This window comes from Acomys minous (genome assembly GCF_964271855.1).
Source record: "Acomys minous genome assembly, chromosome: 10".
NCBI lineage: Eukaryota > Metazoa > Chordata > Mammalia > Rodentia > Muridae > Acomys > Acomys minous.
Genome location: NC_140491.1, coordinates 117840873 through 117858252, shown reverse-complemented (window position 1 = coordinate 117858252; position 17380 = coordinate 117840873). Strand labels below are relative to the sequence as shown.

At 41.9% G+C, this 17380-nt stretch overlaps 1 protein-coding gene across 1 annotated transcript in view; it reads right to left on the bottom strand.

Annotated features, from left to right (window-relative positions):
• Positions 1–2483: 2483 nt before the first annotated feature.
• The window catches only part of FAM171B (family with sequence similarity 171 member B), a 47929-nt gene continuing 33032 nt past the window's right edge, over positions 2484–17380 (bottom strand). Inside the window, exons 3-8 of the mRNA XM_084798627.1 lie at positions 16357–16449; positions 13358–13513; positions 11215–11385; positions 8958–9074; positions 7685–7808; positions 2484–6864 (exon numbers count right to left, since the gene is read on the bottom strand). Of these exons, the coding sequence (XP_084654753.1) occupies positions 5520–6864; positions 7685–7808; positions 8958–9074; positions 11215–11385; positions 13358–13513; positions 16357–16449 (2006 nt within the window). The 3' untranslated portion in view covers positions 2484–5519. The remainder of the gene's footprint in view (positions 6865–7684; positions 7809–8957; positions 9075–11214; positions 11386–13357; positions 13514–16356; positions 16450–17380) is intronic.

The following is a 17380-nucleotide window of genomic DNA, read 5'->3' as shown; positions in this document are numbered from 1 at the left end:
TATTTGGCCTTAGCCACCATGATGCGTTTCCGTGCTTGTAGTTTTGAATATTTTTTAATGAAGTTGTCAGAGCATAACAAGCTTAGAGACTCCTGGGGCCCTAATTACCTGGTTTGTTTTGAATCAGGCTGTCTTCAGTTAGTCTAGCATTTTAATAAGGTCTACAAGGATTAGAGACAGGGAACACATGAATTATGAAACCCACTGTCGACCTGAACAACAGAAGGAAAAGAGCCAACTCATGAAAAAAAAAAAGGCTATTCCTACAAAATCAGGAAATTCTTATTTAGCAATACACCTTGTGCAGCTGCAAAGCCCAGGTAATGTGGGGTTCAGCTAAGAAAGGGTCTGTCCACATACACCTCATCATCTGAATGTGGGGTTCAGCTAAGAGAGGGTCTGTCCACATACACCTCATCATCTGAATGTGGGGTTCAGCTAAGAGAGGGTCTGTCCACATACACCTCATCATCTGAATGTGGGGTTCAGCTAAGAGAGGGTCTGTCCACACACACCTCATCATATGAACAGAAATGCCAAGGTGTTGGCTTGTTTTAGTGAGAGATCTGTCACTACAATATTTTCCACAAATGTTGCCACAGGAACTGTGATCTTTAAGCACAGCTATTTCAGGAAGGAAGTTATTGCCCCTGAGATGAGCTGTACACACATATTAATGAGCTTATATTAATGGTATGCGATTTTTCCAAAATATTTTGCATTTAGCCTTGTAGGCTGTGATTGAGTTCTTGACTTGCTTTTCTGGAATTAAACTGTAAAGATGTCTTTAAGGATCTGAATGAAATAAAGATAAGAATATCAAGGAACTGGGCTGGAAAGATGGCTCAGTGGTTAAGAGCACTGCCTGCTCTTCCAAAGGACCCAGGTTCAATTCCCAGCAACCACATGGCAGGTTACAACTGTCTGTAACTCCAAGATCTGACACCCTCACACCAACACATATAAATTAAAATTTAAATAAAAAAGAATATCAAGGAACTAATCTTCATCTGAGAGCGAGGCAAATCCAAACCCCGCAGTGAAGCAGTTTCCTCTGCCCTTGCCTGCTGTGAGCACATACTCCTGGAAAGAAGCTATCATGTCCTGCATCCTGACAAAGGGATCTGTTATTAGATGTGTAAAGAATTGTTAATTATGGAGGCAAGATAAAGCAATACTGTGGCCTAGTTTCATATTTTCCAATATGTAGCCAAAGGCACCAGGACCCTGGTTATCTGGGCCAACTATTTGCTTGTTTGTTTGTTTTGTTTTGTTTTTCAAGACAGGGTTTCTCTGTGTAGCCTTGGCTGTCATAGAGTTACTTTGTATACAAGGCTGGCCTGGAACTCACAGCATCCTCCTGCCTCTACCTCCCAAATGCTGGGATTAAAGGCGTGCACCACCACTGCCCGGCCCTATCTGATCCAACTATTAATAACATAAGTAAAATCACTTTCCATAACATAAAAATACCCCTTGTCTCTGCCCAACTTTTCTTTTCAGCTCTTTAGATTTCCCATCACTGTTTTCCTGAGATCAGAGTCTCTTAAGTAGCTCACGAGTCTCATTCCTTTGACGGCTGTACTTCCGATCATGACAGCCACATCTTTTCTCAGAATCCAAGCCTTGGTTGCATTTAACACCCAGGCCCTGGCACAAAGGTAACCAGAGTCCTGCTTGGAGCTTGCAGGGCTCCAGGTAGAAGGCTGCAGCAGTGTCAGTGGAGTTAGTGTGTCTGCAGTACGGCAAGCTAAGTGACTTCAGCGTCCAACACGTACGACATCTACCCGAATGTAGCTCCGGTCACATAATGAATGAAAGGTACTGGAGAGGTCTAAAAACACAGCAGCCAGGATGATGCTCAAAAGTATTCTAAAGCCTCAGATACTGCCTGCCTGAGCCTAGACATTGTTCAGCTGGCTAAAAGAGGACCTTGGGAGTCGGTGTGAAGAGACCTTAGAGTTATCACTCAGTGTTAGGTCAAAAGACCAAAGGGTATTCTTAAAAGAGGTGAGGGGCTTATATCATTTTCGGTTAGAATTTAAAATTATATTTTTAAAATGTCTGTGAGGGCAACGAATGCCATTCAATAGAAAACCAGCTTGTGCATGCTCAGCTTCAACAATAACCTGGGAATTCTGCAAAGAGAAGAGTAAGGAGTTATCAGTTTCACCGTGTACGCGGGGCTAACGCTATTGAGGGGCACCATGATTAAGAAGAGGAGCTGGGCGGTGGTGGCGCACGCCTCTAATCTCAGCACTTGGGAGGCAGAGGCAGGCGGATCGCTGTGAGTTCGAGGCCAGCCTGGTCTATAAAGTGAGTCCAGGACAGCCAGAGCTGTGTTACACAGAGAAACCCTGCCTGAAAGCAAAACAAAACACAAAAACAAACAAACAAACAAAAAAAGAGGAGTAAGGATTTACTAAATTAGGGAGGAAGCTATTGCCTCTTACTTGAAATTAAACACTACAACAAGTAAACACTACATTTACATTGACTTTATTATCCTCAAAGACCTGGACATTTTACAAACCTTCAGACTGTTCAAGAAATACAGTAACAGCAATAAATACACCGAAACATGAGATTTCTTTGATGGAAGAATACAAGGAAAAAAAATAGAAACATCTGGGAACAAGAGGGCGTGACATCAGCTCTAGATCTGAAGTGGAAATCGACAGTCAGCTCTCCCTGTGATGTCAGCACACAGCAATGGGTAACTCAAGCCAGAGAAAGAAATATGAAGATGTGAGATTCACCTTCCTGGGAAGTTTGGAAGGGCAATATTTGAAACCCAAAACTTTAAAACATGTGTGTGTGTATATATATAATTAGCAGAGGATCCAAATACACAGAAACTGGCCTGACAGTAATTGCCAAAGCAAAGCAGAGCCCTTATTTCTCAGCATTTGTGATCTTCGTGGCATACTGTGAATTATAAAAGGGCATGATCCTTATTCAACTGCAGAAAGTCGTAAAAAACGGGTCTTATAAAGTTTCAAAGGTCATGTGTATTCAAAACTGCACATAGCTGTGCCTTAGTAAATGAATCCAGCTAGCTGATAGCTTTGCCTTCAAGATACATCCAAACTATGTACAAAGGATCTGTTAAGTGTCAACGATTTGTAACCAAAATTCTCTAGTTTACATATGCAAAAGTTCTGCACTGGCTTCCAGTTTAAAAATTTAAGGAAGTGGCAAGTAGTGTTGCTTTATCACTTGGGTTAAGAAAAAGTAGATGGCTTGAGCTCTTTAGCAGGGAACCATGAGCTGCTCGCCAACGAGAAGCCACAGTCTTCTGACGAGGAAAGGTAAACTGCCCAACACTCCCAATCAAAAACAGCAAGTGCAGGGGCTTGGTTTATTTATTTATTTATTTATTTTAATTTTAAAGTATTTTTGTGAAATTAAAGTTCTACAGAAGCCCTTAGGATACATCCATCTCATTTCCCTTAGACAAGAGTGAGTGAAGTCACTGGCACACTCGGGTGATATGCACTCATATGTTTATATGTGTATTTCATTGCCCAGTTGAGACGTGAAACTTTTCTAAAGGTTAAGGATAGACACTTGAAGTGTGGAGGAGGTGCAGCATTTTACAATACAGTTCCTAACCTCATTCCAAGATAAGCAATTTGTCAATATATGGTGGGTTCAAAAAAAAAAAAAAAAACCAGCACGCAAGAGAATGTTACATGCGAAATTCATTGTTCCAACGTGAAACACTAGGTCTATGTTTTTAGTAACTGCACATCTGTTGAACTTGGCTAACAAAATGTACACTGAAGAAAGATGTCCCAAACCCTCCTAACGCACGTCTGAGTCAAAGGCACTTCCACAGAGCACTAACTCCTGAAACCTCTCCAAGTCATTTGTGTCCACGCAGCTCCTGATCTCCTTCTGTGCAAGACCGACAGAAAGCCTCCTCTAATACGCCTTAGCACTCTACCCCGAGTGGTAAGCATGCGCTTACCCAAACACATATGAAGAGGGGTAACACACAGAACCATAGGCAAAGGTCTTTGCATTCTTTGGGTTAGGTACAGAAAGCCAGGAGAGTTGTGATAGGCAGGGTATGTCAGAAGTGACCAAAGAAAAAAACTGGCTGAAGTCTGTAGTCTCGTGGAGAAAAGCTGCAGACTTCCACCTTACAGCTATCTACAATTTTACAAAGTCGGGGTGTCTGTTTTAGTTTCCTCAAACTTGTCTAGGTGGCTTGAATCTCTGCAGCTCACACAGCAGGGAGCGAGAACAGTTTCTTCCCACAGAGTAAAAGGGGGAGCTGCTGCACGCATGAGTCCTCCTGAAAATGTGTGAGCAGAGCAGAGCGTGGTGGTGGATTGTGTTGAAGAGCTTTTATTGTTAGGAGAGTTGAGGACATTTAATTGAAAACAGCTCCTGAGTTCACACTGAGAGAAGGACAGTGATAAATGCCTGAAGCTGACAGGAGAGGCTGCCTGGGCGCAGGGAGCAGGGAAAACTGCCCCCTTGAAACCCAGGCTGTTTTCCTCTAACATTTTTTTAAAGTGTCAAAATTTAGGAATGTAACTCATACTACCCTGGTTTTTTTTTTAATACCGGGAAATTGGCCTTTCCTCTCCTGCCCAAATACATGGAATATTTATTTCCTTTATATCCTCCACATAGCCTATTCGCTTTTTGGCATTCACAAGAAATTTTCCTATTTTTAAAATCAAGTTTGATAGTCTCTAAATGACTGAATTTGAATTGTGGAGATGACAAAAGGATGTATTAAAAGTCAATTTTAGCCTATATGGATCAGTGAACCTTAGACTCGGAGCCTCCTCTCAGCTAGCAACTAAGGTCACTTCACTCGAAAATGAAAGACTAGATCATAGTTTTCTCTAATTCCTACAAAGGCAATACCTTCTGTACTCTGTACACCTGTGTCCCAAATCACCAGAGCTGGGCCTTCTCTTAGTGAACTAGGCACTTCCTGCCCATGTTGTAGGAGCACAGGGTTTACTTTGGTGTTGACAATCCACAAACCATGAATCTTTTTTTTTTTAAAGTACATTTGGTCCTTAACGTTCACCTAAATAAACATTTATCATGTTGTTTTGAAGCACAGGCAGAAAAGAACATCCTATTCACGCTGCACGAGGATGAGGCTTTCTAAATGTTCCATGAGAGGCAAGGCAGAGGCAAGTTCGGAAAGCAACTTTAGCACACATTTCACAGTTGTAACCTTGAGAGTCCGCACCAATTGGCAAGCTGAGCAACATTCTTACATAGCGTCTTCACATTGTTTTACATTTTTGAAAACTTGGATATCTTCATCACTCAAAACAAACAAACAAACAAACAAACAAAAGAAAGAAAAAGAAAAACTGAACGGACCAGAGAGATCATTTCTGATTTTTGAACTACTGTTTTACCATCGAATTTGCTTGAGATGTGTCTAAGACCCATAAGACTGCTCAGTCTTAACCTTCTAAGAAGCCCACACACCGCAGTTTACAAGAAGCAAGAGACTATGGAGAGACGAGGCTCTCACATTAGTTCATGGGCATCAGTGGGCGTTCCTCTCGTTTCTTCCAGATGTTGGTCTTGCTGTCTCTTTTGGCTAGTGGTGGTGGCCGGCCTCTCCTTTTAGTGGGAGATACGTTGGCTTCAAAATCTTCCACAGTGCTTTTCCTTCCCGGAGACTCTTCCCCGGGGTGCTCGACAATAACCCCGCTACCTCCGTCTAAGATATGCCTCAACGCGGGGTCCTCAGGGGAGCAGACGGTGGTTCCGCTCTCGCTGCTGCTCAGGTCTAAATCTTCCAGGTAGAGGATCTTGGGCTGATGCACGTTTTTGATGAACGTCTTCTCTCTCTCCAGCTTCCTGCTTGAATGATGCTCATTCATATCCACCCCAGAATCTAGACTTGTGTCGTTGCTCTGGGTTCTCTTGCCCTTTTTCAGGTCTATAAAGGAGTGCCTCACTTGCGCCACGGGCTTTCCGTCAAGAGACACGAACCACGCCCTGGGATGGGGAGAGGGCTTGCCTTTGGACAGCTCTAGGAGGGTCTGCTCTGAGATCCCCTGAAGTTCTGATGAAAAGGGAGTCATCACAACAGCTTCGTTTAGCGTTCCTGGCACAGACACGGACTCCAGCAAGCTGCTGGAGTATCGGCTCCAGTCTGAGGTCTGGGACGGCAAGCTCTGCTGACCTTCAAGCACAATGTCCTCTTCTGCGGCGTCTGGGGCCTGGGCGTGAGAATGCATCGGCATTTTGGGTAGCGTCTGCGTAAAGTTCTCTCTGTTCGCTGGTTCCATCAGTTGGCCGTAGACTAACTGTCCCTTCCTCGGCAAAGTGGCGGACTTAGCAGCAAGCAACTGCTCTGGCGTGGGGAAAAGGTCTGATGTCTGAAGGATGGCAATGGGCTGGCTGTAGATGTGCGTGAGCTGCTCGGGGATGTGGGAACGGCCGTACGCCTCTTCGTTCCTTGTAAGATACCTCTTTTCCTCCCGAGCGTCAGCCAGCGATGGAGAGAGGTTGTTGGTAAGGTGCTTGGGTTGCTTGGTCCCTATAATTGGCTCCAAAGACTGTGTTGGGTTCCTCGAGTAGTTACTGTGATTGACCGACAGAAAGGAAACATCTTCGTTGTAGATTTTAAAATTGTCCCGAGTTTTCACCATAGAAACTCTTTCTTCTGCCTCCATCTTCGCGGCTTCTTTTTTCTGGGGGCTGTAGGAGGTTTTGGCATTGAACAGCTGTGGTTTGTCCTCGGCTTTCAGTGCAACTTTGACTGAACTGATGTGATTTATGTGTGTCGTTGATGTCGTCTGGTCCCTCTTGAGGATCTCAAGCTTAGTGACGTTTCTTTCTCTTTTCTGTGCTTTCCCACACTTCCCCCTAGAGCGGAAAAACAAAAGGCAAAGGATACAACCTATAAGATTCACCAAAGAACGGCATACCAAAATACACATCTAATGATGTTGTTAGAATACATTCTTGACTTTCCATCTATATATATTAAAGGCTAAACAATTTATTTCTTTGTATTTTTTATTTTTCTTTATGTGTTTATATACGTGCATGCTCAGTCTCCAGAGCTGGAATTAAAGGCAGATATGAGTGCTAGGTACAGAACTCACGTCCTTTGGAAGAACAAGTATTTTTGTTTTGTTTTTTGTTCCTATTTATTTATTTATTTATTGTTGAAAATAGACTATGCTCTCAGACAATACATCCCAACCACAGTTTCCCCTCCTTCCACCCTTGGAAGCTCCTCCTATCTGCCGTCTCCCCCACATCTACTCCCCCTCCCTTTCCCTTCAGAAAAGAGCAGGCCTCCAGGAGACAACAACCAAACATGACAAAACAAGACACAATAAGACAAGGAGAAAGCTCTCATAGTGAGTCTGGACAAGGCAACCCAACAGGTAGGAAATAGTCCCAAGAGCAGGCAACAAAAGTCAGAGGCACAGCCACTCCCACTGTTAGGAGCCCCACAAAAACGCCGAGCTAACAGCCGTAATACACATGCAGAGGAGCTGGTGCAGACCCCTGCAGGCCCTGCGCTCGCAGAGTCAGTAAGAACAATTCTGTTTAACCGTTAAGCCATCTCTTCAGCCCCTAAGCCATTATTTCTATAAATGAACTTTATAATGCTCATAACATATTGTAATTTAACAGCTCTGTGTCTATGCACATAGATTAGTGCTGCTCTTACCTGCAGTAACAAAGCAGTACAGCAAAAAACCCAATGATGATGACTACCGTGCCCCCTAGTATGGCTGTGAGGAACACTGTGTGGTAGGCAGTTATGTCTCTGGAATCCTCATTTATACCGGAACCTGCAGGATTCAATGTAAACACAGAAAAACTGAATGGATTATTTTGGGTTAAGACTTTTAGTTTGTGTGTGTGTGTGTGTGTGTGTGTGTGTGTGTGTGTGTGTGTGTGTGTGTTTTCCCTGAATGAGGCAGAATGAGTGTGTGTTTTCACTTGTGTTGGTTTGCTTCCTTCTTGTGGTAGATGTCTGTGGGTAATGCACATTTTTCATGCCCCGTGGTATTAATCAACTGACTTGCTTCGACCAATGACTTTTGAGTGACTATGTGAACAGTTTTTTTCCCCAAAATACCACCTGCCTTCAGAAACTGAACCTTTGCCTAATAAACTGAATACCTATTCCCCGCCCTCTCTCCTCTGTGATGCTTCCATACCCTTGACCCAGAGTAATACATATGTGTTATAGATGTTTCCTTGTGTTCAGGCTCCCTGCATAATCTGACACAGTGATAAATACTTTGTGGTACAACAGCATGGGCCGTGCCTGCTGAAGATTTCTTGGCGAATGGCCACTGGCTTTCAGCCACCTCTGTTCAAACTGTCAGATCAATGATCATTTTGTGTTTCATCTATCTGCTCTTTCAAAACAGTCTGCAAGTACTACTTTCCCACAGCCTTTCCTTTCATGTCGCCCAGAGTCATCCTCCTTGGAATATCAGGCACTGTGTGAGGAAAGACTGAAAAGGACTAGAGTCAGTGGCAGCCACCTGGCGAAGACAGTTAAGCAGGCTCTAGTCCAGTTTCTGGAGCTGCCGAGATGTGTGCCTTCACCAGGCTCTTCAGCCTTCCCCAGGATCCTGCAAACTACACACATAGTCTTCACCTTCTAAAAAAATTACTCAAAATGCCCTTATTGATTATAGCCACAGAGGCTCTAACTGAGCTGGGTAGAATTTATTCATAAAAACACAAACTTAAAAATACATAAACAAACTTCAGTCTTCACAGAGTCACTAGACATGACAGTAAGAGACTCAGAGTTCATGAGGTTTGATCCTTTGGCTGTGTGTAAGAGAAAAGGAGGAGCTGTATCAGGCTTTGTTTATCTGGCCCGCGGCAATGCTTAGCCTAAGCTGAAGGCCAGTTGATATCAACTACAGCATACTATGTGCATTAGTCTCTTAAATCAATTTGTTTCATTTTTACAATACCTCTGTCTCCTGGGGATGGAGCTGCTATCCAGTATCCCAAATGTGGTGCATCATAGGTCCAAATCAAGTGACTGTTATGCTCCTTGACTGTTCCCCAGCCGTGATGCACCCAAGCGCCTAAAACATATGGTAAGTGAAAAACAAGAGTTAGTTATAGTTTTAGATCTCATAGCTAAGGTATAAAAAAAAAACAGGAGCTTGCTGGTAGTCATGTAAAGAATACAGAATGTTTCAGAAATTATAAATACCATGGCACCAAATATCTAAGATGATAAATATTAAAGATTACATCATACAATATAATTCATGCAAAATAACACAATATGAATTATTTGTCATGACCAAAGGAAATAAAACCATTGTAACAAAACCCAACTTATGTACCCTGAGATACCTTTTAAGGATGTGAGGAATAAAATTCTAAAGGCTAGCTCAGACATAAAGTGCTTGAATCCAAGAGCTCAACCTCCATCAACAGACATGCAACAAGAGAGAAATAAATGCCAGTTTGACAGCTATTTATCACATGTCCTGAGATTGTGGCTAAACACTTACAGCCTGTTTTGTGGCCTCATCACTTTAAGAACCATTGTTCTAATGCTACTGATAATGTGTCCAGAACCATTTCCTCTCTATCCCAGAGCCACATCTATGAATGAATCAGACTTCACACAAAATTTTCATCCAAGATGTCTAAAGTTAAAGCAGGTCACCGCAGGTGCAGAGCAGTAACTGGGAGGCAAGGCCCAACCTGCTCCTACTTGCCATGGAGATTGGAGTCAGAAGATCAGTAGGAAAGGATTAAGTGACCAGCGTAGAACCCAGACCACAGCAGCACCTGAGAGTAGGTGAGCCTGGAGTTGATGGCCCTCCCCAAGTGCCATTTGGAAACCAGCGTCTTCCCATAAAACATTCCTCATGTAGCCCACATAGGAAAACACAGCCTCACACTAGATTTTGAAAAGCTCCAACTGTCTCTTAACTTTAAAAATGTCTGTCCATTCCAATGTTTTGTCATTCATAGTAAAACAAATTGAGTAAAACCTAAACCTTTGATAAAGTTTTATGTACAAATAGCTAACACAGGTAAAATGTGTGTGTGTATGTGTGTGTGTGTGTGTTCTTCTTGCACAAAGGCTATTCTTCAACAGTGAACGGAAGGAATTGTGTATTCTCGCTAGTCTGCAACCTGGCTATGTGTACAGTCAGAAGATTTCAAAATCCTGTTTAAGAAAGGTCTTAACATAGAGGAAATGGGCAAGAGAGGAAATAAAGCAGGTCCCAGGAAACTGTCCAGGCTCTGCAGCATGCTCTGCACAAGGCCATCCTACAGGATGGACCTATTACTTTTTTTTTTTTTAACTTACACTATTACTTTATTTACATGGAAATAAGAACAAAACTAAAAAGCTACAAAGAGGAAACCGCTTCCCATTTGCTGCCCAGGAAACAAAATGCAGTGAATAAAGTTGGTACCTACAGGGGGATCATCACTCCTGCTGTCTCTTGTGCAACTTACTGTCATGACGTTGGCATACACTTGTGATGACCAAGCTCTTTGGCAAGCTTATACCACCTACTAAAATTTCTTGAGGAAATATTTTTTTAATATTAAATGATTTTTCCCTCAAAATGTTAGAGGGAAGACAAGACAGCATGGATGAATAATGTTGAATTGTTTGTTTGTTTTTACATAATGTATGCAATGGTTAATCTCTATCTCAGTTGTCAACCCGATGAGGTCTTGAATCACCTTGGGATATAGGTTGACTCTGGCATGCCTTTGGTGAGTTATCTGAGAGGCTAACTGACTTAGACACACACACACTGTGGTTGGCACCAGTCACTGGGCTAGGATCCTGACCGGTGTAAAAAGGAGAAAGCGAGCTGAGCACCAGCCTTCCTCACTCTTTGCTTCTGGAGTGTGGATGCAAACATGAGCAGCTGTCACAACCCCTCCCCTATGGCAGCTTCCCCACCACGGTGGGCTGCCGCAGCGATAAGCCAAAATAAATCCTCTCTCCCTTAAGTTGCCTTCATCAAGTTATTTTATTACAACAATAGTAAAAGCAACCAAAGCAATGTCTTAGAATTATTTCCTCCCACAAACACACTTACCGGCAAGGCTGGTTATGGTCCTTAACAGAGTACACAAAACGGTAATGTGTGAAAACCTAGATTTGTACCAAACTCTAAAATGATATACCCAAATATCCAAAAGAAAAATACTCTAATTATTTACTTCTAGCTATCTTACCTATGTTCATGTCAAAGGTCCAAGCAGGTATGCGATCTCCCATCTGTACATTATTTGTATGTAGGAGAGGAAGAGAAATATGGACGGAGCCATCCACCTTTAATTCTTTGCCTCCAGAATATATTTTCACACATATTGCAGCAAGAGGACTCAGCTCAATGTTTTCCAAACCTAAAAGAGAGTATAATCTATTAAAATTATGCAGAGGCGCAGGGCAGGGTGGCACCCGCCTTTAATCCCAGCTCTCGGGAGGCAGAGGCAGGCGGATCGCTGTTGAGGCCAGCCTGGTCTACAAAGTGAGTCCAGGATAGCCAAGGCTACACAGAGAAACCCTGTCTCAAAAAACAGAAAAACAAAAACAAATGATGCAAAGATTGCATATACATAATGTTATGTCTCAACTATGCTCAACTATGTTCATAGCTGCTGTATTTGTAATAGCCAGAAGTTAGAAACAACCCAGAATGGATGAAGAAACCATGGTACATTTACACAATGGAATACTACTCAGTTGTTAAAAAAAAGGAAAACATGCAACTTTCAGGCAGACAGAGAAAACTAGAAAAGATTATCCTGAGTGAGGTAACCCAAACCCAGAAAGACACACATGGTATGTACTCACTTTTAAGTGAATTTTGGCCATACAATACAAAAAAACTCAAAATGTTTAAAAGCAGGATTCTGAGAGGAAAGCTTATGTGACCCTTGCTCTCATAAGCTTTGTCTTGAACACCCTCCAGCACAACGTGAGCTCACCTGTGACAGCCAGCGTTGTCGCATTCCCTTAAATGCCTTTATTTCATACACCCTCTAGCTTACATCTACCAAATTGTCAGCTGTCTTAGACTCTGACTCCTTCAAGAAACAGGCGTTGGGATACTTGAAGCAGGAACTGACTGGGGCCCTAATCCCTGGAAACAACCGCTGACGAAGTAGAAGCTTAATACACAAGCAAGGAAGCCAGCACGGAGGTAACGAAGGGGAATTCCAGGGCAAGCCCACTAGCTGACCTAAGGAAATGGAGTGCTCAACGTGTAAGAACAAAGCCTGCTTCGTAGACCAGGCAGTGCCCTCAAGCAGCGACTGATGTGCGCAGCAGCAGCCAGGCTTGTGACACAAGAGTGGGCTCATCAGGCCGGGACACTGACATAATTTATAACATATATTGTTTATATAATATACTCTTGTTACTCTCATTTCTAGATGTACCCAACACGAACCAAAAATTTGACACAACTGAAATACTCAAAGTTACACACTGTCTGAGGCACTTGAAAATGGTGGAGCTTCAGGTAGGCTTACAAAGAATAGTAGAAATGGTATGACAAATGGGGTTGTGTTTTTTATTAAAAGCAAAACTCCATTAATTCCTTAACCTTTAAATCATTAGAGCCTATCGCCAAAGCTGTGGAATCTGGAAGATGTATCAGCTTTTACTTAGCTAAGCTAGGTTGTGTAGAAATTATGATCACTTGTTCACCTCTGTAAACTTGGTCAGCATAATGCATGGATCACCTAAATAGCGTCCCTTCCCTGACACATCCCACCCCCTTCCTAAGACTGCATAGAAAATCACACTGGGATATGCATCAAAGTCAAGGTTTCTAAATGAACTATTTTGAAATGTTTTATAAAACCACACCTTTTTTTTTTTTTTTTTTTGTATTTGGGCTTACTTGCTTTTGTTCAAATGGAATTTACTGAATTAAAATGAAAAGACATTTTGACTAATTCGATGTATAATGTATGTCAAAGACTTTGGTATAATTATTCTTTTGGGGGGGTTGTTTGTTTGTTTGGTTGGTTGGTTTTTGAGACACGGTTTTTCTATGTAGCCTTGGCTGTCCTGGAACTCACTTTGTAGACCAGGCTGGCCTCAAACTCACAGAGATCCACCTGCCTCCTGAGTGCTGGGGTTGAAGGATCATGCCACCACACCCAGATTAATTATTATTTTTTGGATAAAAGTAAATTGCTTATAAATAATTTAATAGTGGATATTTCAAAAGCAACATGTATTTTACAAAGCTTAGATGAAAAGCAATGTGTAATATTATGCACCTAAATAAATAGTATTTGATGGAAAATACATGTACTGATGCTTCTTCGAAATATGGTTACACATTTTATAACTAGAAAATACCTGGTTTAAGAGTGATTCCAGTCGTATACAGAAAATTGTCCACCTTTAAAAACTGCTGTAGAATTGTTAGATAGCCAGTCACGTTGCTAATATGATGGTTGTCAGGAAGTTTAATGAAGGCTTTTGAAAACTGAACACTTGGTTGAGATTTGGCATCTGGACAAAGGAAATCACATTTAACAAATAGACAAAATATATGCATACTAAAAGCAGCATCACAGGAAGGTAAGTGCAAGGAGATTATAATCAGGATATAATGTGAATAAATTATATTTAACAACAGTCAGGACATTTTCTTTTTAATTAATTAACTTATTAAATTTACATCCCAGTCATAGCCCCCTCCCTCCCTCTTCTCCTGGTCCCACCCTCCCTCCCTCTTCCTCTCTCCTCCCTCCCTCTTCTCCTGGTCCCACCCTCCCTCCCTCTTCCTCTCTCCCCCTCCTCCCCTGTTCCTCAGAGAAAGGACATTTTCTTTTAAAGGATGCGGTGATAATGATTTCTGAGTGTCACCAACATCTCACATAATTACTTCAAGTTCAGAATTGAGAGGCTCCCTTTTATATGTTTATATAATGAGTATTTTCATTCCACAATAGTATCAATCTGTGAGCCAAAACGAGCCAGTGATATGTATGCGTATATATGTAAGAAACTTGAGTGTGGAGCAGAAGTCGTGGGGAAAGATGTCGGTGACGCACACATGCTGTAAAGTTCTGGGCTCTAGAGAAGGTAGTGTACAGAATCCACACATCAGATCACCAAGCACCTCCAGACTAGGGCTGCCCAGAACTTCTTTGTGTCTTTTTTCAGGTCACACTTCAGGGAAGCACACATTGACCATCCTCAGCCGGCATGGTCTGTAGTGGGAGTGGGTTGACGGTGTGCGTGAGAATGGACCAAACAGTCCTCTGGTTCGTGCTTAATAATGGGGCTAGTCCCAAACTGATGAGGACGGAGGGTTTGTTTCTCTCCCACCACAGGGTCCTGTTCTGTCACCCAAAATGGGAGCTTGTCTGAAAATGCAGGTGATGTTGACAGAGTAGAGTTGAGAAGTGGAGATGGGGAAAAAAAGTCTTCAATTATTTTAACTCAAGTCCTTCAGAGTAAGTTGTGCCCAAAGTTGACCCTGCTTTGTCAAAGAAAAACACTTTTTCTTTGGGCTTATGCTAGTTTAGGATGCATTTCCAGTAACTTCAAAAATAACTGCCCTCAAGGCGGTTAGCCACATACTGAAATGGGTAGATTTCTCCATCAGAGACCACACAGTAATTTTTAGAAGTCATCCAAGTGCCAGATTCCAGAGATATGCATATCACTCCATTTCATTGGTGTTGAATTGACTCTTTTCTGATATTTATCAATTGAGAACTCAGTGACATGTTGATATTTCTATAACCAACACAACTTAACAAGCCAAGGATCAGTTCCAAAATTAAAATGGTAAATTATCAGATACATTACTTTGGCCTTGAACTTTAATAAGATCACAGATAAAGGCACAAGTAATCATTTATGTTATTAGGATAAAGTGCATCAAATTTTAAAGATTTGTATGATTATAAAAGAATACTGTAAGATAATTCTCAAAATCAATTTCTAAGATTTTGCATAAAGGGAAAAATAATAACTGCAAAATACTGGAGTAAAACATCACAATTATATAGTGTCATTATTGTTTGGTTAAGATATTTGAGAAAATAATCTGGCATTTTCAGATCATTTGCATCACCTTTACATATGAAGATATCATAATGAAATTCACTATTTTTGTATGCTAAGTAAAAAACAAACATTTTTAAATGTGTGGCTAAGTCATGCTGAAGACACAAATTTCTTATAAGTAAAAATATGCATCATGTATAAATTATCTGCATTTCCTCAGAAAAGTTTCTAGTTTTTTCTGTCCACAAATACATTCACGGACCCTGAGCACACTTCTATTATATAAATCAAATGCCTTCTTGGGCAAGTATTTCATAAGCGCTAAGGAAAGAAGTAGGTAATTTGCAGAAAGGTGCAATGTCAGAAACATCTGTGTCTAGTGTTATTAAAGCCTCAAACAGCATGAAGGCCTCTCTGAAACACATGGCTCCTGTTCACCATCTAATCTCCACACACAATGCTACGTCATATCCCACTACATACTGGTAAAGCGAGTGCCAGGTGCTTTAACATGTAGGGAAAGAGGATCTAGTGCGTCCCTGCGTAGTATGCCGCTCCAAGATTAATTAACCCCAAACTCAAGTTCCAACTTGAGTGCTATTAAGTTTTCTCATATAATGCTTCAGAAATGCCTAAGTGTGAGCATCCACAAGCTGTTCTTTAGGCCCTGCCTCTTTCCGCTGACTCATCATGGAGATTTCTTGCCTTTTAGTCATTTCCATTACGTGAGAGCTGAGCACTAACTTATCAATGCAAATCAAACAAACAGCTTGTAATTTATACATGTTATCAGTTTCTAGGATTTCGCATATGTAGTGTGTATCAATTGGGAAGCAGGCTGCCTGAGTTTCTCCTACGCACCAACTAAGGGACACACAGAGGGCGAGGGGGCTTTCGGACTCCGTCTTGTGGGCATGCAAGCACCAAGTACCACAGGTGAAGTCGGCCTACAAGACCCTGAACTCCCCAGTCACAGGCCTGTCCCCCAGTAGCAGCCAGATTGATCTGGGTGGCACCAGGAGGGAACAGTACCAAGTTATGGAGCCTGAAGGTGTGGGAAACATGTTCTGTCCTTGTCACAAAAGTCCCACTGAGAGATAAGACATGAGGAGGACAGGAGACAATCTCCACTGTTTCCTTCCATCATATTATTCCCACGTCCTGTGAGTACTACAGGTAATTATTTCCAATACACAAAAATATAATCTGATGATAAGAACTGGTTTAGGTCCATACCCAACTCAGACTTTTGCCAAGTTATAACAAATCCTGATTCTCTTATAAAATAATAACTCTAAGGATTTCCTTACTAAAGACGTACTACACTTACTTACCAGATAACTTTCCAGTAATCAAGACGGTGTCTTCAAAGAGCCATATATTTGCTTGGCTTTGCGGGAACAGTGAGAGTGTGACTGAAGAATATACTGTGAAATAGGACAACACAACCAAAATATTTAATGTAGGGGAAACTGAGGCAGGCATAGCCCTGTCATAGTGTGTCTCAAAACTTTCTTGATCTACCCAAAGGACTCTCCACCCTACCACAAAGATATCTGTTTGCTCATCTATATTCATTGCTGCTGTATATACAATACCCAGAAACTGGAAACAGCTGAGCTGCCCACCAGCTGATGAATGGATCATGAGAAAGTGGTACATTTACCCCATGGAATAGTATTCAGTTGTTAAGAAAAATGAAATTTGCAGGTAATCTGATGAGGGAGCTCGAAACAATCATCCCATGTGAAGTAACTAGGAGCCCAAAAGACAAATATTTGTATGTTTTCTTTTTCTGTATGGATGTTAGATTTAAAGGTTTAGATACATATGTGTTTTGATTAAAATAATTACAGAGGGTAGGTACCCAGTAAGTGTTCAAGGCAGAGGATGGGACCTTCCAAAGAAGGGGAAATTGACTATAGTTATAAAGAGATAAAAGGGAAAACTAGGACAGGAGGGTTCCACGGGGAGGTGTGAGAGAGCACAGTAAGCACAATGCGGAGGGCCACTGACACTAAAGGCCTTTCAAAGCTGTATGGAAAACTTACTATAGTAGAGGCTTCCTAAAATACATACAACATTTTAAAGAAATTTGGATGGAATCATCCTATGACGGGAAAGACGGCACACCTACTAGACATCTTAGGACAGTAAGTAAATCCCTCGGCGTCAGGAATGGGTTACGTCGTGTTGAGTCACTGGACAAAAAAGTCCCATGGATCCTCACCCCCAAACACCACAGGCAACTGCCAAGGCTGCTGGTTACACTCACACCCTAACGGTAAAGGCTCTATTGCTGAAGACATCACATACTTACATCACCAAACACGGAGACATCAAGCTGGTGACCAACTG